Source organism: Lacerta agilis, chromosome 4 (assembly GCF_009819535.1).
Source record: "Lacerta agilis isolate rLacAgi1 chromosome 4, rLacAgi1.pri, whole genome shotgun sequence".
Classification (NCBI taxonomy): domain Eukaryota; kingdom Metazoa; phylum Chordata; class Lepidosauria; order Squamata; family Lacertidae; genus Lacerta; species Lacerta agilis.
In genome coordinates this window covers 61,212,822-61,237,211 of record NC_046315.1, presented here as the reverse complement: position 1 = coordinate 61,237,211, position 24,390 = coordinate 61,212,822, and the positions used below count along the sequence as shown (strand labels likewise).

General features: G+C 39.9%; 1 protein-coding gene across 2 annotated transcripts; it reads right to left on the bottom strand.

The window, feature by feature from the left end:
* Nucleotides 1-486: 486 nt before the first annotated feature.
* Nucleotides 487-24,061, bottom strand: PCYT1B (phosphate cytidylyltransferase 1, choline, beta). Of its 2 annotated transcripts, none has more exons than XM_033147228.1 (8): nucleotides 23,093-24,061; nucleotides 9,423-9,522; nucleotides 8,285-8,401; nucleotides 6,818-6,969; nucleotides 5,301-5,379; nucleotides 4,490-4,632; nucleotides 3,331-3,519; nucleotides 487-1,690 (listed from the first exon to the last, which is right to left on the bottom strand). In XM_033147228.1, exons 1-8 carry the CDS (start codon nucleotides 23,159-23,161, stop codon nucleotides 1,478-1,480), a joined length of 1,062 nt encoding a protein of 353 aa, XP_033003119.1. In that variant the 5' UTR covers nucleotides 23,162-24,061; the 3' UTR covers nucleotides 487-1,477. The 2 variants fall into 2 exon arrangements, with proteins under 2 accessions (XP_033003119.1, XP_033003118.1); XM_033147227.1 differs by lacking the exon at nucleotides 23,093-24,061 and adding an exon at nucleotides 17,695-18,354.
* Nucleotides 24,062-24,390: the final 329 nt, after the last annotated feature.

Genomic DNA, 24,390 nt, shown 5'->3' with positions numbered 1-24,390 from the left:
TGTTATTTGTCACCTGCCTAATAATTCCCTGCATTCCAGAGACAGGAAGCAAACCCAGGAAGTTTACAGAAGATTTGATACGTGGTCGGTAGACTAAATTCAGCTTAATGGGTCACAGATTATGTAGGCCTGCTGTAGGATCACAAACCACGTCATTCTCTTTGTAATATCACTTTTTAACAAGGGAGGAACTCAGAAAGGCTGGTGGCAGATGTTTCAGAAATTATTGTAGGGAGGTTATAAAAGGTATGGGTTGGCTTTATATAGGAAATATATATATATATGTTCTTCTGAACACCTATTTGCTGAATAAATCTTGAGCATATAATAGGGGGCATGTTTTATTTTCTTTTAAAAACCAATTCATGCATAGGATAGAATAAAACGTAGTTGTATGCATAATTCACTGTGGAACTGTTAAAACCTTCCAATTTTACAAAGGTCTGTAATGAAGAGGCAGTTCTAATGTAATCTCCCCCCCCCCCAATAGGATTCCCATGGGTATTTATACATTAAAACATTTAACCAGAATGAAAAAGCATTTGAGTCAATCCCATGTGGCTGACCTCTTAACAGTTAACTTGTTCAGTTTCTACTCACAGTCTTATTTGAGAAAATAATTTTAAAATTAACCCTATGGATACAAGATGACTGGGGGCTAGCCTGGACATTGGCCTTTTTTATAGAGTAATCAAAAATAAATAAAATTCCCCAGGTATGAAATAGCTTTCTTAACAACATCAGGGAGGAAACTCTTACAAAAGAGAAAATAAAATTAGTTCTGGGTGCATTAGTAAAACATAGTAAGAGATGACCAAACAATTTGTGTTCACGTTAAAATAAACTGGCCCTACAGAAAAGCCTGCTCAACAAGCAACATTCAACAAACTTAAAAGATTTGAAGTATGTCCATTGTGAAAGACAGGTTAAGTTCTATAAACATGGTTTGATTGGGGAGTTTCTTGTTCTCCCTTGTTTGCATTGTGGGAGCTTATGCAGTTTCCAGACAGTACTTCATTTTCAAAAGTTCAGCTTTTAGCAAATGCGCAATGGAGTTCAAATGTAGATGCATCTTGTGTAGCCAAAGGGAATGCCTCTTAATACCATATACCAGCTTGGTTTGTCTGAAATGACACATGGTTCCCCTTCAGTGCAGGATTTCTCATAACTCTTCAAGGTGCTCAATCAACAACAACTGCAACAGCACAATAAAGTGTTGATAATTGTTAAGAAATGAGTCAAATGTTTGCGTATCCTTTCATTGTGTGCTGTTGGTCTGGCAATTTCCTCTTCAGCAAATATCTGTGCTGTAGCTGAGATCTTCTGTGCTCTATTATCTGTGTGGTGCCGCATCCCTTTCAAGAAACATCTCATACCTCATTTACCCCCTTTATTCTTTCCACTTGGCTTCTGAATTAGTGGGACCAATTGTGGTTCCTCCCTCCTCTTTTTACTCATTACCTTGCTCTTTCCTTTTTTACTTTTCATCTTCATCTCCTTCACTCATGCTGCTAATGGATGCTGAGGCGGCTTTTGGAGAGGAAGGAGGTGAAGCCTTTCTGAAGAGCCAGGGGGAAGGGGGAGATGGAGACCGCGATGGGGAACGCCCTCGTGTTGGACTGCTTGTGGGGCTTTGCCTTGGAGACAAGGCTTGAAGCATGCGCCCACTCCGCTCTTGAAACATCTGCTTCTGGAAGGCAAACAGAGAGGAAAATAGGTATTTTATTTATTTATTTATTTATTTATTTATTTATTTATTTCAGCACACAAGCAGTCTCAGCAGCAGATTGGTGTGTTCTTGCACAAAGCTTGGGAATTACTGCTATAGTGGCTACTACGAACTAATTTGGGAAAAGAGAAGCAAAACAGTACTGGAACAATTTATAGGCATTTTTATATTAAGTGGACTGTGCACTCCTTGCCCTAACTTCTAGAAATTGTATGTGGGTACAAAATGTATTATTTCGCAAATAGTTATTATAATAATAGCATATTAATGGATGCACGTTGCTGGTCTGAGAAGTTAGCATGCTTGGAACTATTCCTGTACATGCAATGTCAACACTGAAAGCAATGTCTGATATGGAAAATTAATGTTAATAACAATTTTGACAGTAATAGCAAGTTATCATGAAAAAGCTCACCTTTTGCCGTTGCTGACATGGACTTAATTCCCCCCCCTCCCCCAGGACACATGGGCTTTACTGTCATCAAGCTTTTCTTTAGAACAATGCCACCTCTGATTTCACTCTTCAGTGGATAATTTTATGTGGCTTGGCACTACAAAGGCCTTCATGTAAAATTGCTTCTAGTTCCTTGCTCTGTTGTTGCTGCCACTCACAATCACACAAGAAACAAAAATTGTTTCCTCTTTGAACTTTCACTCTATAAGTCAGTGTGCAGTCATACACAGCAACTGCACCTCCTTAGGACCAGTCTTACTATTAGTGCTTTACATAGCAGCTTTTAGTGTGCAATGTGCTTTTCAAATCCTAACCTGTGGTTAAATATATATATATATATATATATATATATATATATATATATATATATATATATGGCAAAGGGCATGCTTTGCAGAAGTAGGATCCCAGGTTTAATTTCTTGTATCCCATTAAAAGGATATTGGGTAAAAGGCCCAAGACTTTAAAAAGTCATAGCTAAGCAGAATAGATGCTGGACTTCATGGTTTCTTGCACATCACCAAAAAAGAAGACACAACACGAAGCCTATCTGCATAAAATGTGCATATATAATGCAAATGTAAAATGAATTACTTAATTTAAATATATCTCATCATAGTGAGGAAGACTGACTGGGTGAGCTGTGCCCCTTCTCGGTCTGCTGTGCTAACTGATGAAGGGCAATTTCAGTGCCCCTGTTCTCATGGTTCATTATCATTACACTGGACTTGGGAGTGGGCACCCTTTCAAGCAGGGGACTGTCCTCGATAAAGTCAGAAACTTGGTCAACCTAGCCAGACTAGATTGATCAATGGTCTGGCAACACAAAGTAGCTTCAAATGTTCATACGATTTAATGGGTCCCACTTTACTCATTTACAAGCTGGGGCTAAAACACTGTGGCTTATCTATGGCTATGATATTATTCAAATCTTCCAAGTCCAAATTAACTACACACTGCCTCTGAAAAAGACTATAAATGTTTCCTAAATAATATTTTGTATCAGGTATGTTTTCCTAATATTAATATTTACAATGCACAGAATTTACAAAACCAGTCTGTTGTAAATCCTGCTGCGACTTATTGTAGCCTCCACTGATATTAACAGAGATGGAAGTAAATAAAAAGCACAGTTTAGAGTATGTACCCAAGCTCCATCTGGCCCAAACAGCTCTAAAAAGTTCCCAATAAATTCTCTAGACTTCTCTTCCCATTTCTGAATGAGATCATGACTTCTTTCTTCCACTCGGTTCACAAACTCTTTCGACTTTTCTTCCACATTCTTCACTTTTTCTTTCATTTTGTCCACCTGGTTCTGAAAGCGGTATTTCTTCTCCTGGTAAACATGAAAATAAAATAATTTTGTTCCAGGTCCTGCTAGTTCAAGACTATATCGCTTCAGATTATAGAGGCTGGCATTGGGTAGATGGCTAGTACTGTATAGCAGAGGCATGATGGGGTGGCTAGTACAACATAGTACTTTAAGTAAGACTCTTAACCTGAGTCAACCTGCTGACTTTAGGTGTAGTGGAGGATGCTGTCATGGACAGTATTGAACTACAGTCTTTTGGGTGTCTCCACATGGAATGGAGGACTACCATCTTTTGCTATCCCAGATGCTCACCCAAAGGCATAAGGCAAGAGAAGCTGGGAAACAAACTGAACTTTGTAAAAACAAGCTATGATTCATTTATTAGTCTGTGGGACAACTTGTGGCTACGCAAACCACTGCTTAATTTTATGCGTGAACCAGGCTACTGTTTATCTTTGATACCAGGTTTTACATTCTGTTCACTGCTGCTGTGCTCTTTTTAATCCTTTGTACTTATTAAACACACGTGACTTGAGTTTTTTGCATATACTTTGCACATACTTCCGAGTATTTTAATAGCAAAGCTGTTTGGAAACACTATAGATAATTTCAACTTTTATTAAGCAACAGTTGCCAGCCAAATATGCCTGAGAAGCTTGCATGATGGGCATGAGGGCAACAGCATGCTGTTTCCTACCAGAATCAGGTATTCAGAGGCATACTGATTCTGAACATGGAGGTTCCATTTAGCTATCTTGGCCGATAGGAAAGGCAGAACTGTATGAGGAGCTTTGGGTAGGTGGAGCCAATGGAAGGTGTTGTGTCTTGGTTTAGTGGATAGAATTCAGTTTTCTCAGTCTAGAATGACGTGAGTGTATATATATATGGGCTTCCTAGACCTTGTCCCTGTCCTGGCATGTCCCTCTTCTGGGCAGAAGGTGGGTTATAATCCAATATCGATGTTGAACATGACTTAAGAGACCAATGTACTTACATTAATAAAACTGACATTCAACTCTTTAGCAGTGTATCCCCTCTGGAGGTTGCGACGGGCATAAACATCATAATCACGTACAATTCTCGTAATAATATCTGAAGTTGATATGCCCTCAGTTCTCTGAGTTGGTACAAACATTCCTGATTAGAAAGGGAAAAGGAAAAGAGCAATGATTAACCTCCAACTTTCATGTAAGAATCATTTATTTAAGAACAGCCTCAATGTGGCCCTTGATTTTTTATTTTATTTAAATATTTGTCAAACTATCTGCCCAATTCAGGACTATTTTATTTTATTTTATTTTATTTATTAAATTTCCTTGAATGCTTGCACAATCAAAAGGACAAGCAATAATTTGCTTATTTCTAATCTTCTGTTCTCCAGTAAGGCAAATATTGGAACAACCTGAGCGGTAACCTCTACAAAGCTCAGGGATGGAACTTAAATTACTTTGTTATTTGGCACTGTTAATTGTGCTAATAACAACATAAATTAAAGAGATTTCTGTCATCACACAGGAACTTAATTTGTTCTCTTGGGATCAATATTGAGCCCAATAAAGATAGTGGAAAGATTTCAATTCTCCTTAAGCGGATGTAGTGTGAGTTCACTGTCTCAAACAAAATTCAGAAGACTGTGTAGAAACTAGCTTACTGTTCAAGGGCAAAATTTACACTTGTTGTTCTACCCACTTTATCCTCTAGCCTCTGTAGCCACTGGAATGTGGCCCAGAAGGGAATGTGGTCCTCAGTCTAAAAAAGGTTGCCCTCTTTAAAAACACGTAGTGAAAGTATAAATTGGCACCCACCTGCTTCCTTTATATGCTTGTAAACATCATCTGAACCAGCAGAAGAATATGGAATGTCATCATGGGCTACAAAATCAATCTGGAATACAGGGAAAAATGAAGAAATGAAATTAAGTTGACCCTTGATGAAGGCTTGGTTGTTAATTTTAAAGCATAACTTATTTACTTGCTTTTACCAGCTTTCCTATGAACTTAAAGAAATATTTATTGCAGTAATAACCTAAGACATTTTAGGCTATTGTTAATTAGTGGTTGTGATTGAATTGTAGCACATGAGATTATGGTTTAATTCTGAACCTTTCTATTAAAAAAATGCTTTATATTTGTGTAAGCGATACCAATAAGGAACCTGAATCTGGCTACAGTCACTTCCACACATCCTATCACTTGCACAGATTAGCTCAGCAATGAGACACGTTTCACCCTCCAGGTGGGTGTTGGACTGCAACTCCCATCAGCCCCAACCAGCATGGCCAGTGGTCAGGGGTGATGGGGGTTGTAGTCGAACAACACTTGGAAGGCCACAGGTTTCCCATGTCTGAGTTAGCTATTATGTTAAAATCAGTGAACCTGCTGAAGGAAAAGTATTTCATAATACAGTATCAGAGAGTGCTTGCTTTAAAACACAAAGCAGCCACTAAATTGGGGCTATTCCAAAAACGTGGAGTGACCACCTACAGTAAGATTATTGGCCATGATCTATGGTTATTGTTGAGCAGTGGTTTTAGTGCAAAAGCATTCTGTATTAGTTAAGGCCAGGTAGTTAGTCTTGTCATTCCAACTGTGTAGTATAAATTTTATTGGATGTGGTACAGTAGGAGAAACATTTAAGCCTGTGCACTAGGTAACTTTGCACATCAAGCTCTTGAGTCATTAGACTACACTGTTTGAAGCAACCCCAAAGTTATGTACTACAATACCTACAGCAAATCAATTTTAATAACCCCATGACTTTAAATAGATCAGAAGTTTTAAACGCATGCATGTTTAAATTTGTGCCGAACACTGCTCCTTGTAAAACAAGGGAGTGTGGTGGGGTCTCAATTGCTTTTCCAGCCCCCAATGAGCCCTCAATCCACTTATCTATCTGCTTCTGCTTCTTTCTCTTTCTTCATTTTTTTCTTTCTTTCTTTGTTTGGTGGTGACATTTCCTGCTCCCTTCACATGCACTTGAAATGCCCCCTGGGAAAATGAGGATTTATCCCAACCTTAGCACCTGCATCACAACCATTGTAGCATCTCAAGGAAAGTAGAGGGGAGGAAAGACACCCCTTCCTGCTGCTGCCATTGCCACAGCCAAGTGTGGGAGGTCAAAGAGGAATGGGGATTGGGAGTTAATTTCTAGCTTGGATTACAGTTTGAGTCAGAAAGGAACTAAGAGAAAGAGGGAAATGGCCCAGTTCAGAAGAGTGGCATGCTTTATATGTATGCCAGATTCATATTCTAAACAAAAGTCAACAACCGCATTAAGCTGTGTCCCCCCCTTCCTCATCTGTTGAACAAGGAGAGAAAGGCACCTTATGTTTTTCCAGAAACTCCGGTGTGAGTGTCCACGGAGCATCTCTGATTACTTCATCAACGTAGCGGCAGTGTCTGAGGGCCTCATACCTCTCTGCTTCATTCATTACAGTGAAGCCTTTAAACTCGTGGGTTAGATCATCACTGCAAACTGACACACACACACACACATGAAAAAATCAGAGCAGAACAACACAGGCTCTGTAAAATGCAGTACACCTGTTTGGTTAGAAATTCTTCAAAGCTATATTTTCTCTGTTAAATTGTCAAACTAAATCATACTCACTCATGACTGTGAAATTAAAACAAAACAACCCCCCCAATAGATGTTACAAACAAGATGTAACAAGCAATGGTTGCATCAACTCTGTGCCTTGATACAGGCTAATCAAAGGCGATTGGGCTGCAGTTCAAATTATCTGGCAGCAAAACTGGAAAAGAATCAGATTCTCTGATTACATGCACCATGTACAGTAGGCCAGCATGCTTAAGTGCATTTAACTTGTGCTCATTCAGCTTTAAGCGCTTCGCAAAATAAATAAAAATGGGGCAGAAGGGGGGGCGGCATCCGGGGGGGACTTGGGCAATCCCACCCACCCACCATTGCACTAAGTGTGTTTTGACTATATTTGAATTTGGTTTCCCAGGAATGTAATCCCTGCTTAAGCAGCAGGTCTATTGTAATTTTATTACGATATTGTATTTTAATATTTTGTTGGAAGCCACACAGAGTGGCTGGGGAAACCCAGCCAGATGGGTGGGGTATTATTATTATTATTATTATTATTAATAATAATAATAATAATAATAATAATAATAATAATAATAATAATTACTATTATTTGCTATCAGCAATAGCTCCATGTGTCTTTGCTGCCATAATTAGACTTTTATAAAACTCACTTAGCCATCTGAGGCTCAGTTTGAGATATATTTATGGGTCTCTTAGCTTCCTTTCCACTACAAGTACTGCTGTCCTTCAATGCCAGCAACTGGTGAACAAAGTGGTATTATGCCCCAGCACAGAAACCTGGATAAGATGGTTTTCAGTGCACCTCATGCTATCATGATAGTTCTATAAGATTTATGAAAGAAGTATCAGAAACTGAGCCTTGATTAAATCTTAATTTAAAATTCTTCCTGATTTCGTTCCCATCAGATCTGAGATTAGCTACCATACATCCACAGCCAATAATGTACTTGCATTGGGGAGGAATTCAATACACATTATATGGAGATCAGATCAAAGGCATAAGGTTCAAGATCCCATTTCTCACAGTGGCTAAACAGATGCCTAAGGGAAGCTCAAAAGCGCAACATGTGGGCAGTAGCTTCCTCCTCCTGCTGTTTCACAGTGTTTTGCCTCTGGGTGGGTTCAAACTAGCAACCTCCTGAGCATGCTCGTAAAGACTGCACCGCAGATATGATCAACCCAATGATAATATTTGTTCAAATGCTGGCCTTACCTCCTACCAACAAGTAGCTATTAGGAAACAGAGTTTTGGCTTGCATAAGAGCTCTAGCATGGCCAGCATGGAAGAGGTCGAATATTCCATCTGCATAGACTCTGACAGGTCTGTCCACTGTGGGGGCAAGGAAACAATGTCCAGGTCAAAGCAGAACCTTAAATCTGTGTCGGACTACTGTGAGGTATTGTTTGCTACATATATTCAAAATAAAAAATGGCTACATTCAAGTACCCCTACTCCCAAATTTGGTGAATTAGTCCAGATTAGGACAAAAGAACAGAAGGAATGTAGAAATAAGCTACCAGTCTAAAGAATTTACGTAAGTTATGTGTACATCATTGGACCATTTGTGTATAGCAGAGCTAAAATGCAGAACTCTCCTAAGATGTGAAGCATATACAGATTTTTTTTAAAACTAACAATAATACTTCATTGTAGAAAATTTCAGATATTTGGTGGTTTGCTTTAGTATCAGCATTTCATTGCTGCTTAGTGAGTTTCTAGCTAGGATAGAAGTTGCTCCCTTTCACCCTAGGGTAAAATTTTATTCCCCACTGTCCATATGCTCCGTCTATACAAATGTACTCTCCCTAATCTATGAACGGACAAATGCATACATTATAATGACTATCTCAGATTATATTAATGTCAACATTCACACACTGACAATTCCAGTATTGTGACTGTCAGTTTTCACTGGTACAAGTTGGAAGCATGGGAAATACACCTATATTTAATATATGTGATCTACGAGTAGCAAACTTTCTTCCTTGTCCATGAAAAGAAAACTGTGCTTACAGAAAGACTCATTCTCTAAACTTAACTCTCCTGAGAATATAATGGACTGGAAAATATTGGATCCAAACCTCTTTTTCTACCTAAAGACAGTCACAAAATTCAGCTGAGGTTGTTAGCACTTACATATATATCACCTTTCACTCTTTTTTTATTACTTTAACATAGGTACAATAAAAAGCATGTGCAGCAATTAACTAAACAATTAAATAAACAACTAAGCAATTAAATAAACATCTTTTATATTTTTCCTGTAAAACTCTTAATCTACCTGCAAGGAAAAGTATCGAAGCCATATTCCATTAAATTGATTTATATTTCATAAATCAACAAGACTCACCTGGTGTTCCAAGGCGGGCCTGAGCAATAGTTAGCTTCTCATGGGGAGCTTTGCACTGGCAGCTTGTATCACCTGCAAATGGAGCAGGTGCAGACAAAGTCTAGAGACAGGGAAGGGCAGATCGGGGTAGGGTGGCGGGAGACCAAAACATATTGTTAATTATTGCTCTGTGCACGACCTTTTTGCTCATTGTCATTGCACAGAAGCACTTGATATGGGAACAAAGTATGCTGTTTCAGTCTTCAAGAGAATTGCATATATATATTTTTAACATCCTAGAAGGAGTTCGTTTTTAGTCCAGCTTTTGGAGGTATGCATGCTGATTTCAAGTCAAAGTCACCCTCTCACTGACTTCAGGCTGTGAGCAAGAGAGGCTTCATTCTTAGGATGCTGGTTACAATAGATATTTTCCCCATGTTTGTTTCTTGTGTACAGCTGTCAATATAGTAAGACTGGCATCTTTTAGAGGTACTCTACACAGCAGAACAAAATAAAAAATAGCACCTTAGAGACCAACTAAGTTTGCATGCACATGAAAGCTCATACCAAGAACAAACTTAGTTGGTCTTTAAGGTGCTACTGGAAGGATTTTTTTATTTTTTTATTTTGTTTTGACTATGGCAGACCAACACGGCTACCTACCTGTAGCTACACAGCAGAGTATTTCTGAACATACCTTTAAAAGAACAAAACAAAACTAACGGCCAAGGATTTTAAGGCATGGGTAACTAAGGTGGTAGCCTTCAGATGTTGCTGGACTACAATTCCCACAAACCCCACAGAGCATGGCCAATGAACAAGAATGATGGGAGTTGTAATCCAACAGCATCTGGAGGGTACCGTTTAAGGCAGAGCTTTTCAAACTTTTCATGTTAGTGACATACTTTTTAGACATGCATCATTTCACGGCACAGTAATTCAGTTTTACTAGCAAACCGGGGTTAAACTAACCCCTTTCCAGCCCTGGGAGGAGTGTGGGGAGTGTTTGTGTGACACACCTACACACTGCAGCTGACACACTAATGTGTCGTGACACACAGTTTGGAAAGCTCTGATTTAAGGTCTTGTTAAAGGCAAATATTAAGGGTTGTGTCCAGGGGCGTAGGAAGGGGGGGTCTGACCCATGTGCCCTCACTGAGGTGGATGACATTCGGTGTGCCGCCCATCCTTGACTCCCAAGCCTACCCCAAGCTGTTGGGGTAAGAGGGGGAGCTGCACCGCTTTGCCAGCGGCATTTCCCCTTCCCCCTTTGTTTTGACAGTTTGGGGGAAGCTTGGGAGTTGTGGGAGGGCAGCGTGCCAAATGTCCACCATGGGCTTCAGGGCATGCATGCTGCTCTGGGCACCCGAGCGGATATCCTGCGCCTGAGAGGGTGGGCACCCTCCTCACCACGCCCCCCTCGGGAGTGCGTCTGCCCTGGGCAGCAGGCCAGGGCATATGCTCTGCCACTGGTTGTGTCCAATGGCAGTGTGGACAGAAGGCAGCTTGCACAACCAATATTTTCTATTCCCCTTCTTGTGCCTGGAGCTCCTTGTAACCCAAAAAAACCTTTCCAGAAGGCAGGAGGATTAACAGCAGAGGATGTGTCTTAACCATCAATGCTTTCCCCCATTTCTTCTTAATTTGGATATTTGCTTTGATGGGCGAATTTGCTGCCCAGAAAAACCAACAGTTCTGCCCAACAAGGACTGGGAATAAACTAGGCTTGCCCATACACACATCCTCTTCAAGAGTCCACACCCTTTCCCTCAATATGATTTTGTCTTAGACAACAGCAGATAAGGTAAGCAACTTTGTGGCATATTTCTCCTCCATGAGCTGTTCACAGCAACACACATGAAAATAATTGCTACTGTCCTTTCAGACAAGAGAGGGATTACAAGAGCTCTTGATCCTTCCTGTTTGGGGTGTGATTTACTATAGAAATCCGCAGTTTTTCTTGCTCATGTTTTCAAAGCAGTCCTTTAGGAACAGAAAGCTTTCTTAACAAGAACCAGATACATCCCATTCTAGACTTGATATTTCAACTCTACATTGATGTTTGGGAGCCATTCCATAAGGCCTGAATAGCTGCTTAAGAAGGGATATCATTTTCTAATTAAAAAATGAGGAGGGTCAGTCTAGACATTCCAAAAAGCACATTGAACAGTTATTCTGGCCCCTGCACCATTTTAGAATGCAGGTCTGGAATCCCATGTTTCACCACAGTAAAAAATAACTACCCTTGTAAATAGAAAAGTAGCGTTTCTGGGCAACCTAAACTACTTCTACTTGATGTGACCATTCTCTGTATATACCTTGCTTTTGACACAGTGGAACAGTTAAACATTCTGTCATTTGCCTGCATTTTTAGGTGACACAAACCAGGAGCACTGTACCATGTGATTTTCCTCAAATGTGTTGTTTAGCTTTTAATCCTAATAAAATCTATGGCCCAGAGGAGAAGAGCTAGTGCTGTCTTTCCATGCACTAAAATATTTCTGTCTATTCCGGAGCTCTGGTGTCTTATCATATCCTTTAACTGCTCTTTAAAAGTACTGTATTGAGAACCATAAAAGAGAATTGAATAATTAGGGCAAAGAGAACATCTTGTTCATGACCACTGCTATCTGTTACATACATGTGGGGAAAGTAACATTAAAGGGATTTTTAAGTGTGTAAAATCCATTAAAGGGATTTTTAAGTTTGTAAAATCCATTAAAGGGATTTTTAAGTGTGTAAAATCTGTTACATATACCTAGAACTACTACTTCTGATGTGCAATGTACACTTAAATCAAATTTTAAAGGTTGGGTTTTGTGGAAACTGACTAACCACATAGCACAGTGTTTCCTTTTTATTATACATGATCATACAGTCTGGGCTCTTTCCTATATTTTCTAATCACTGTCTTTCCCTTTCTGTCTTTGTAATAGTTGAGTGCTAAACTGCCTTTTTATTTCTAAGCAAGGTCAAGTTACACAACATCCAGTCCAATGTGCTTCACGCTGGGATAAAGAGGAAGGTAGAGATGTTTAAACAATAATGGCTATGGTCCCACGTCCCAGGCCTAGAAGATGGTAATCTTGACTTAGCTAGTAAAAGGCTGTTTCCTGGGAGATAACCTAAAGAAAGTAGACCTGTTTTGTGGTCGTTTCTCCGCCCCCCCCCCCCGCCCCCACTCTTGCATCTCTCTCCTTGCTTGGTAGAACAGAGAAAGCTTTTGGATTATGGATGCTTGGGAATTCTGAAAGGCCTTCCTTTGCCACCCACTGAACAGTTCATGCCAGCATTACAGCTTATCAGAGGGAATAGTCTTCAAGCTGTAGCTTCAAAGTTTTCTGACTGCTTTCCATTTGTCTGACTAGTGCTGCACAAAAGTTTGCAGCAAACAGTGCTTTATTGGTCTGGAAAGATCCAGACTGAGTTCTGGCTCAGAGCCTAATGCTTGTGATCATGGGACCACTGAACCCAAGGCTTCTCTGAACCAGGACACATAGAACCTGAGTTAGGGCCCTCACAGGTGAATATTCCTAAGCCAAAGGAACTAAGTGCCTCCCATGCTCCCTTGCATACCCTCCAACCTTTCTCCAATGAAAATAGGGACATCCCATTTCACAATGATAATTTTATTATTTATACCCCACACATTTTACTGGGCTGCCCCAGCCACTCCAGGGAGCTTCCAACATATATAAAAACATAATAAAACATTACACTTAAAAAAAAAAAAAAACTTCCCTATACAGAATTTCCTTCAGACAGCTCGGGAGTCAGATAACTCCATACCCTCCAACATTTCTCTAATGAAGATAGGGACATCCTAAGGAAAATTGGGACATTTCGGAATCAAATCAGAAACCGGGATGGCTTCTCTAAAACAGGGATATCCTTGGAAAATAGGGACACTTGGAGGATCTGCCCTTGCAGGTTCAGTGGCACTGGGAGTGCACCAGGTCATGGAATGCATAAGGGCCCATTTTCAGCCAGAGGGTTCACACTTTAAGGGACTTTAGTTCCCCAAAAGGGGATGACACCAAGGGTAGGTGGACTGGAGGCAGAGGCTCAAAAGGCCTCTGTTCTTTTCCAATCCTGATCTAAGCTATTCCTGTTGCCTTGCTCCATAAGCTCCCTCTGCTGGTCTGTAACAAGGACACAAGTTCTCTCATCACTCCAGTGAGCAACACTGCAAGTCTATACCTGTCTACTCAGATTTAAGTCCCACCGAATTCAAGTGGATTTACTCCCACATATGTAGCTTTGCATAGATTGTAGCTTAAAACACATGAGTTCTACTCACAAAATCTCTGGGTGTACATAGGGTATATGAATTATCTCAAGGAAGAAAATGGAAAACAATGTTCTACTTTTTTTTAAGCTTATATTCTGCCCTTTTGGTATCTACCTTATTCTTGCTTCCACTTTGGGTTGAATGTGTGGCTCTACTACACCTGATTAGACACTGTCATTCAGCAGCAAGGGCCTTCTGGCGGTTCCCAACTGAGAGAAGTGAAGCTACAGGGAACCAGGCAGAGAGCCTTCTCGGTAGCTGCGCCCACCCTGTAGAATGCCCTCCTTCAGTTGTCAAGGAGATGAGTACCGTAATTATATATCTTTTAGGAGACATATGAAGGCAGCCCTGTATAGGGAAACTTAATTTTACTATGTTTTCATATATGCTGGAAGCTGCCCAAAGTGGGCAGGGTACAAATAAATTATTATTATTATTATTATTATTATTATTATTATTATTGAATTTATATACTGCCCTATACCTGGAGATCTCAGGGAGGTACACAGAATAAAATCAAAATATAAAACCACAAAATATATAATCAAAATAAAAACAACAACCCAATAAACCCCCCCCCCCCCGACAAAATCCACATTTTAAAAGGGCATAGGATGACAATCAACTCAACCAAAGGCCTGGTTAAAAAGGAATGTTTTTGCCTGGCACCTAAAGGTGTATAATGAAGGCACCAGACAAACTTCCCTGGGGAGAGCATTCCACATATGGGGAGCCACTGCAAAGAAGGCCTGTTCTCATATTGCCACCCTCCGGAACTCTCGAGGAGGAGGCACACGAAGGAGGGCCCCAGAAGATGATGATGATGATTTATTTATACCCCGCTCATCTGGCTGGGTTTCCCCAGCCACTCTGGGCGGCTTTCAACAAAATATTAAAATACAATTGTCTGTTAAACATTAAGAGCTTCCCTAAGCAGGGCTGCCTTCAGATGTCTTCTAAAAGTCTGGTAGTTGTTTTTCTCTTTGACATCTGGTGGGAGGGCGTTCCACAGGGCGGGTGCCACTACCGAGAAGGCCCTCTGCCTGGTTCCCTGTAACTTGGCTTCTCACAGCAAGGGAACCGCCAGAAGGCCCTCGGCACTGGACCTCAGTGTCGCGGAGAATGATGGGGGTGGAGACACTCCTTCAGGTATACTGGACTGAGGCCGTTTAGGGCTTTAAAGGTCAGCACCAACACTTTGAATTGTGCTTGGAAGCGTACTGGGAGCCAATGGTCAATGGTATCAAAAGCTGCTGAGAGGTTGAGAAGAATTAACAGGGACATGTTCCCTTGTCTCTTTCTTGACAGATTTTGTGTGGCAAACTGCTTGTGTGAAAGCACTTCCGTGAGAAACCAACATAATTGAATAAAGCTAACAACTTTAGTGTTTCTCTGGCAACCATCTAAATATTCTTATATACATATTCCCAGCACCACTAGAGCTAGTGTGAAGACTAAATGTTGGCTTTCACTTCCCACAAGCCCCAGGAAGAATGGCCAATTGTAATAGATGGTGGGGATTGCAGTTTTTAAACTGAATGTAACATTAGAGGGAAAGAGTATATACAATTCTGTATTCCTTGTTTTCTAAGTCTTCTTTTTATCTGTTAAGGTTATTGTAGGCCATTTGCTCCTGTAGACCTTGCTTCAGTGAGCAGGGAGGGGAGGGAGCATGGTAATTTTCTGATCCTTTTGAGTTTGGGAGCCCAGAATCAGTTGGCATGGGAACTCTTCCAGAATCCTACTAGTTCTCTATGTTGTCCATGTTCTGAGGTTTCAAACACAGTCCGCAATTTTCATGTGGGGTAATTTCAACCAAACAACTCCAATATATGTACAGAGTCATTTCCTGCATTGTCCTATTTATTCTCTACCACTTCAATAAATGTTTCTTGCTGAATCCTGACCAAATGAAAGCTATATTTTCTTGACTCTTGCTAACAGCACATTTATTTCATGCAGGACTTAGATTATGGATAGGAATATGTCCAGTCCCACCATATGCTTAATGTTAGAAGTTAAAGTGTTCCATAAATCTTGATTCACACAGTGTCGCTCCTGTCTTTCATTCAAAATGCTGTGGAAATTGAAAACAAACTCTGGTAATATTCATATAGTTCTTGAAGCAATAAACATTCCCAGATGAATGCTACAACAATAGGCAAAATGCATATGCAAGTACCAAGTTCACACTAGACCTGGTTAAAATCCTCACTCAGCCATGATTACTTGGTAATTTTGGACCAGTCAACTTCTCTTGGCCTAATCTACATCATAGAGTTGTTGTGAGGATAAAATGGGAAAAGGGAGAACTATGTATGCCACCTTGAGCTCCTTGCAGGAAAGGCAGGATGTAAAGAAACAACAAACAAACAAACAAATTATTTTCATTCTTCTTGTCTGATGATGGGATTCTAATATATTCCAGGATATTTCTGTTATGCATGAGGTTTCAACAGGAAACTCTTTAACAGTTATCATAAGCACAATTCAATGCAAAATGCCTGTAAACATCTCCATGCTTTAAACAATACATTAAAAAACAACAACAACCCAACTCATCCCCATTAAAAAGTGAATTTAAGCCACGCTCATCAATTATTATGGAATTTTAATAGCATCTAAAATAGAAAGTTGAATGTAAGCATTAAATGATTGTTTAAACACAGGTAAAAATCCTAAGTTATTATTCCATTTCAGTGTTGAACAGTCTCCATGGGAAAGTATTACACTATTACCTACGTCACAGTGACAGCCTGGCAAATTGGCTGTCTGAGTTTTGCTTTATCAGTGATGGGAGTGATTAAACTACTTTTTAGGAAATGAAAAAGGGAAAGTACTTATTGCTATGGAAAACAGTATGCAGCCCCCAGGGTACTTCATATTTGGTTGCTGGGGCGTGGTTAAGATGGAGCTAGAGATCCTTTTCATGTACCCATCACAGAACATGAGCTCTGCAGCCCAGTGCTAAGTGAATCCCACTGAAATAAGTAGCACTGACTCCCAGGTAAGCTGGCCTAGTAGTGCATAAGCTGGCCTAGTAGTGCAGCTTACTTACTTTTGGAAGTAAACCCAATCCTATTCACATACATCAGAGGCCATTTCTTTACCTTTCCTAATTATAATCTGCTAGTGCACTCATCATCTCTTACAATTCAAACCTTTCATAGTAGCTCTTATAGTATCTCAAGCATAACTTATGCAACAAACAACTGCAGAGAATCACAAAGCTGAACTCTTTATTTCCCCCCCACTTATAAAAAATCTGAGCAAAATTTCCAATTGATACAAAATGTATATGCGAAACAATGGTAATGAAAATACTCAAAGTGGGTGCTGGTCTAATTCAAAACAGCATTCATGCAGTGAGGAAGGGATGCTTAATTTTCTATGCAGCTAGCTTCCTTACAAACAGAGTTTCTATAAGATTCATTACTGAAGAAATGCAGATTTTCTCCTAATGCTACTGTCCCAGCTCATATGCTCTCAACTGCTTGAAAGTAATATCATCCATTTTGTACACACTGGAATCCCTGAAAACCAAAACAAAAAGTGAGATCTGTTACATTCTTTTCCAGTGTTTCTCTAAAAGGCAGTTTTTGCTTTTTTTGGTGGTTAAATTCCTTCTTCCCTGCCATTTCATTTTTTAAATCAGCCAAAAGGCAAAGAACAAGCAAGGAGTAAAGGAAGAATTCTGTTGCAATCTGAACCTAACAAAGGGATGGGGAAAGTACCATTTTTAAAATTTATTTTTGCATAGCTTGAGACACTCAGTTGAAAGAGAGAAACATGCAACAATCCCTAAATTGTCTTTCTTAATGCAGCAGATAATACTTTGTAATAGGCATTTTCACAATATAGACAATAAACACAAAGAGCTAAAATGGATGAAGCTGTTTTCTAATTTCTATTCAGGCTATAAAGTACTGATTTCATTACATCCTAATAAGACAAAGAGCTCAAAGGGTGACAAATAAATGTATCCTTTTGTCTCTTACTTACCAGTCGAGGCTGAGGACATGTGTGTTCTATCTCCTCCATGGTTTCTGAAGGAAGCTCATTAGAAAGGGATGTTGGGATACCTGTTTCTGACTCAGCATTAGTTGCAAGCACTGGCATGGCCAGTGAATGCTGCTTGCGGTGATGCCCTCTCTGCTATTCTCTTCTCAGTCAGATAATGTTTTCCTTTCTCGTGTAATTCTCTCCCCCGCCTTCTCCCCCTTCTCTTCTTTTCCTTCCCTTGAGAAATTAAAGGTTTTTCTTTCAAGGAGAAGCCAAGAGGCAAGGCCTCAGTTTATCACTATAACAACCGGCTAGCAACAGAGCAGCTGGTACAGGAAGCAGTATTCTGATTTGCATGGTGCTTTCTGGTTGGTTACTGTCATCATAGTACCACTTTAACTGAGCTATGTGATATATACTGGGAGGCGGGCTGATATGAATGCCAGCAGAACACCTCTCTCCCTCACCCCTCTTTATATGGTGCTTTTGTAGTTTTTGGTACAAACACAGATGTATTTATGCATTATACAAATCTCCTTCAAAGCTTTATTGCAAAATATATATCTACATGGCTATATCTTTTCTGATTTTGCAAAAACAAAAAGCAGTCTTTATTTATTTGAAGGATATTGGTTTAAGACTTAATATTCTATTTCAGTACACGTTTGTATGCATGATCTGCTTTATTTTTTTTTAATTAAATGTGCTAATTGCTCATACACATTTGTACTCTTGGATGCAAAAATGCCCAGTATATACATACGTCTAATTTAGGATTTTGCGTGTTCCAGACCAGTACTAGCAATCAGCATGGTGAGGCAAAACAGATTACTTACAACCACCTCTCAGTAAGTAACCTAACCTTTTATCAGGCCAACTCTCACACAGTTTTTTACATAGTTAAATCAACATGGGTGGACTTGTCCTTTGAATGCTGACATGTTAAACTGATCTGATGAATGCTTTCATGTCCAAGTACAATATTCTCATGTGATTTCCTTCCCAAAGACCTTTTAGCATTTGGAAAATTATGAGCTAGATCACTCAACAGTCCAGATCAAACTTGGCAAAATAATGCAGTCTTGACACGGTAAATTTACATCCGTGTTGTACAAATATCAGCAGTGTTGAGGTACTGAAAGGACAGCTCCTCAGATAAATAGTATTCATGTGATTATTATGTATGGTTATTTTTATTTTCACATGTAACCTGAACTCCGTAGAAGGCCTACACTGAGTAATACAACAAATGTTTTACATTCAGAAGGTCACAGGTTCAATTCCCAGCATATCCAGGTAGAGGAGCTGGAAAAGATCTCATCTGTAACCTTGGAGATTGTATGAACAATATTGGACTAGTGATCTGATTCAGTATAAGGCAGAGTCTTGTGTAGCCATTCCTCAGTTTATACGCCTAATATTATCCACACCTCAGTAGCTGAATTGTTTACTAAACCATATAGCTGTGTGACTCTTATTTTTAAAATCTGTCATGCTCACAAATACCACTGAATAAATTGTGACTGCTTTAGATGTTTGAAATTGTGGTGTGTTTGCAAGAATCCATCCAGAACCTAAGAAATCAAACTAAGGCATGTCCATATGTAGTCCCAAGCAAATCCCAAAGCTCTTATGTCATTATATTCTGGAAACTCCAATCAACAGTCAGTTGGATGTAGTTCCTGTTCTCAAGCACAGGTAGGCAGGCAAGCGGAAGATGTGAGGTAGGCCAGAGGTAAAGAGTGTGTTTCAGGGAGAGAGTGAGCCAAAGAATAACAGAGAGCAGCCTGTGTATCTAAACCAGCAACCTACTTAAACTTTGGATGCAAAACTGAGCTAGCATTCCCTGGAGGCTTGCTAATCCCAATCAGGCTGCAACTGGTGAGCGACAAGTGAAGCACAGCCATTAAACCAACTAGGGCCTGAAGGACTCTGTCATGGTATTCAGTCCTAACAGATGGCACTTATAGGTATGGAAGCTGCATTCTGGATAACTGATATATCACACCTGAAATGTATTTTGGGTTTTGCCTTCTTTCCACACATCTACTTAGATATCTATGACAGTTCATCTTCATGTAATTTCATGTAGCACTTGTAGAGCTCCAGGTATGTGTTTGATAAGTGGACAACCATCTTGTAGATGGTTGTTTTTACCATATTTTGTGTCCATTTCACATCACATAACTTACAGGACTCATACTCTTCAAAGACCCATATTTATTTATTTTTTACAAGATATAACACAAAGCCACCTATGGAATTCTCCTGATCCGTGAGAGATTCTATCATTCCAGAGATCCAACAGCACAAGCAAGAGGACACAAAGAAAGCTGCCACTGATCTGAAACAGGGCAGGTCCAGCACACTAGACATGATTGCAGGTATTGGCCCAGAGATTCTTGGTATGAGTTCAGGACCATGGCCAGCAATTTCCAGACATGACCTCAGCTCTAGCCTGGAGCAACTGTCGGGGTTTTATAGCCTAGCCAGCAGTGTCTTTCTGGGAGCTCCATCCCCTTAAGTGACCTTAAGTGACTCCTTCTTTAAGGACCCATGTCTTGTTCTTCAGGCACTAGCTCCTTCCAGAAGGTGAAGGCTAGAATAGTAGTGATTTGGTTGAATAACACTTTCCAAGTTGGGAAAAGTTTCTTCTGTTCACTGGAAGAGTCTGAGGTCCACTCCTTAGAGAGCAGTGGTATGTCACCAGGTTAAATGGTGTGCAGGATCCAAGATGGAGGGCTCTACTTGGGAAAGGGCGGTGAGTCGGTCTGACTTCTCTGAGCAGCTGATATTTCAGTCTTAATACCAGGCCATGATAAATGTCAAGCTTTTGCAACAAAGTAAAAAGGCAACACAAAGCACTTCCAGGCAGTGACTAACACCCACAATCCATATGGGGCTGATTATTCTTATTGTTGCTAGTGCAAATGTACTGGCAGGATCTGCATGAACCACTGCTGCCACACAGTCAATATCGAGTACTAGATGGCATTTTCCTAGAGGGAACTTTTGCTTCCTGTCTGGAGCTTTGTGTACCAGTGGAAGAAGATCTCTGAAAGCACTTTTAGTTGTGAAAGTTGCTTTGACTCTAGCAACGTAATTCAAAACAACATCCTTAGTGAAATGGAAGCTAAGCCAGCTGTAGCAGAATGACTCATAGCTAAATCTTACAGATAAGCTGTATTATTTAAATGTCACTTCAGACAAAGAGGATGGCTTTTTGCAGAGGAGAAGGGGGAAAGTCAGAAGAGAAAGCAAAAAAAGGGCATATAAAGTGGACTATGGGGGAAGTTGAGAGTTTGTGAGATGTAGGAGTAATAAATCAAATCAAAGCATTATTCACCAAACTTCACCATATTGGGGGGGGGGGGAATCAGGACTAGTATTTTACTTCATTTTTGTCTTATCATTAAGGCTGAAATCTTCTGCAAACTAGGAGAATAATTCCCAATGGTTTTCTGTTGTAGAAAAGCCTTTTTACTCAAGAGTTTTCAGTCACTGCATGAATATAAAGCATTTCTGTTGCAGGGAAATCAAACTGCCCCAGTACTCAAAAATTTGTTGTTGGAAAAATATGACAAACTGCAACATATTCTTGTAGCTAATGTATTATTATTGATGATGATGATGATGATTATATTTAGCAATTATATAATACTTCAGAATGGTCAAAGCACCTTATTTAAGTTTATATACAATTGTGACATGCCATTCTCGGGGAGATCAATCATATTCTCTCTTCCCACCTTCAGGTCTTAAGACTCACCAGCTTATGCAGACTTTTGGGTTTTAATACTGCTGAAATGACATATTTTTCACTGGTCTATTCTGGTGCTGTTTTCCAAGTGTTTTCTTTTTTTTTGTCGGTGACTCTGATATGGTATTTTTAAAACTTGCATTCTTGTGGTTTTAGATTGTGATTTTATCGTTTTAGTGCTTGGAGTCATTGCAAAACAAAAATCATATTAAGTATCCTTTATGACAACAGCCTTGTGAGGTAGGTCAGCAGCATCGTGTAGGGATGACCACAATAAAACAACAAACAGGTGTTTCTCCCCTGAAAAAAAGTACAGTGGTACCTCGGGTTACAGACGCTTCAGGTTACAGACTCTGCTAACCCAGAAATAGTACCTCGGGTTAAGAACTTTGCTTCAGGGTGAGAACAGAAATAGCACGGTGGTGGTGCGGCGGCAGCGGGAGGCCCCATTAGCTAAAGTGGTACCTCAGGTTAAGAACGGACCTCCAGAACTAATTAAGTTCTTAACCTGAGGTACCACTGTATTTGATTGTGTTCTGGCTCCCACACATGGTCATAGCTTGGTGGCTGCCAAAGGCTTTATTGCAAAATTCACTTCAATGCTTAACCATATATCAGGCTACATGGTTCAGAAGTTCACAGTGGAGTTCTAATGTACAGGGTTAGGCATAAACTAAGGCAATGTCCAAAAACTTGATACCCCATCCATATATGACTTTTCTGAAGAGCAGGGTGGACACATTAATTCCTGCAGTTGCCATCCCAAGCCATAGGACTGGGCAAGCAAGAAGACACTGTTATGAATATAGGATGGGTTTGCTGGGTCTGCCTTTGCTGCATCCTTGCAAATGGAGGTGGAAATGACAATGTTGGCTCATTGTCTGATCTAGCCTCAGGTGCCCCTCTAGGGGTGGGAAGCAGTTTGCAGGCAGGAGGCAGTGCTGCATCAAGTCATGGAGCTCTGTCACTGTACTCTGGATGTCTAATGACCAAAGTAGAGATCTTCCCTGACAATCCACTCTGAACCTCTTCAGTACCCGGATCAGAACCTTTCAGACAGCTGGGTCCCTCCCCAGGATCCAACTCCACACTTTTATCCCATTATTCCTCCCCCTCTGCCCAGCCCTAACAAGAAGTCTCCATGGGGCACATGACACATTGGGCATCTGGCAGCCATACCCATTTTTAATGCAAGTGCTAAAGTTTGCTTACCAAGTCATACTGGCATACAAGAATATTGAAGAAGTAAGGGATGTCACATCACCCACTGCAGACTTTTTACCACAATGCAATCGTAACTTTTCTACTAAGTTTTGTACATTTAAACTACTGTCTCACTATTTATTTTGGTGCCTTAGCTTGCAATATACTATAGCCTCATATAATGTGTACACCCTTTTGCGGGGTGGTGGTGGAAATCAGTCATCGTGGTCTAAGACCCTAAAGCAGTATATGCTGTAATATATATCAATAAACATGTGCATCTTTACGTTGCTACTTCACAAGTCATTTTTGGCAAAACGTACAGCTTATAAATGTTAAAATAAATAAAATCTTGTTTATGACTAATTATCTGATTTTATAATTACATGTATGATTGATTTATTTTTAGCAGAGAAAAATAAAAGCATCACTCACCTTTCGCTGACATTTGTAGGAATGAATTGCTGCAGCTCCTTCTATTTTGCGTTTTTGATGGCCCACCATTCTTACTAATGTGCTTCTCTTTCACTTTGCTTTCTGAGGTTTTCACTTATAAACTGAGCATGTTTAAAGTTGTTCTGAGTCACCTGATAAAACGTCAGAGTTTTTTTTCCCTCCTCAAAGAAGTGGACAAAGGTTATGCCAAGCTGTTCTGTATGACGAGGATTAAAGATCATGTCAGCATAAGCTGCTGGTGATAAGACTATTTACAATATGACGACCCAAGTCTGCATGCAGTTTTTCTCCTTCTCAAGCCTTTGCACATTTATATGTACACTTAAACGCAAGCAAAATCCATTGAGATTCAACTGGAGTTATACAGCGAGAGGAACTAGCATGGTTATTTAGAATTAAAGTTGTAAGAAAGAAATAATTAAGTATGGTGCACAAACAAGTTTAGAACCAGGATAAAAAGACTATTCTTTTAAGCTGAACTGGAGCTATGGCAACAGTTTCAGTTTGTAAAATTAACTGTGTCATTGGTTAACATTCTGGTGTTGACTGAATGAGGAAAACAGTTTAGTTGGCAAGAGCAGAGGAGTGTGGTTCAAAACTCCAATGTCGTATTTTATACACAAAAATAATTAAAATGTTTGCATAGGAGGTTGAGTGGCTATGGAGCAAGACACACTCACTAATCTAAATGAGACTTTTACTAAGCTTGTTAACAATAAACTTTGACCTGCAAGATGTGGGCAGCTATCACATGGCCTTGAATGTGCTGTCTCTCTGCCTTAGTCCCCCCAGCATTAAAATGGGATCATGAATACTATTAAAGAGTGGCCTACTTCATTGATATGTGTTATGGGTCTTCATGACAGTGCCCCCAATCTGGCTAATACTGTATTATTTGTGACAAAAGCTGCAAGCTTAAGCACAATTACTTGGGCATAAACTGCATAAGTTGCTTCTGAGTGAACATTTATGTATTTGTACCATTTTACAAGTTTACAGAAATCTATAAATTATGCAATTACAATGCAAACCTTAAGACAACCTCAATACAAATAACATAAAATCACAGAGCCAGTGTAAAAACTTACCCAAACCATCTAAAAACAGACAAGCATAATACTGTATATAAAAAACAACCTTAAAACAGCAAAGACAAAGCAATTCATGTCCAGATCTAAAGGCACTAAAAATTATCAAGATGTCTAAGGCTTTCCTATCAACTTTCTCAACATGCACAGAATTGAGATGGGTGTCTTTATTTGCATTAGGGAATGTCC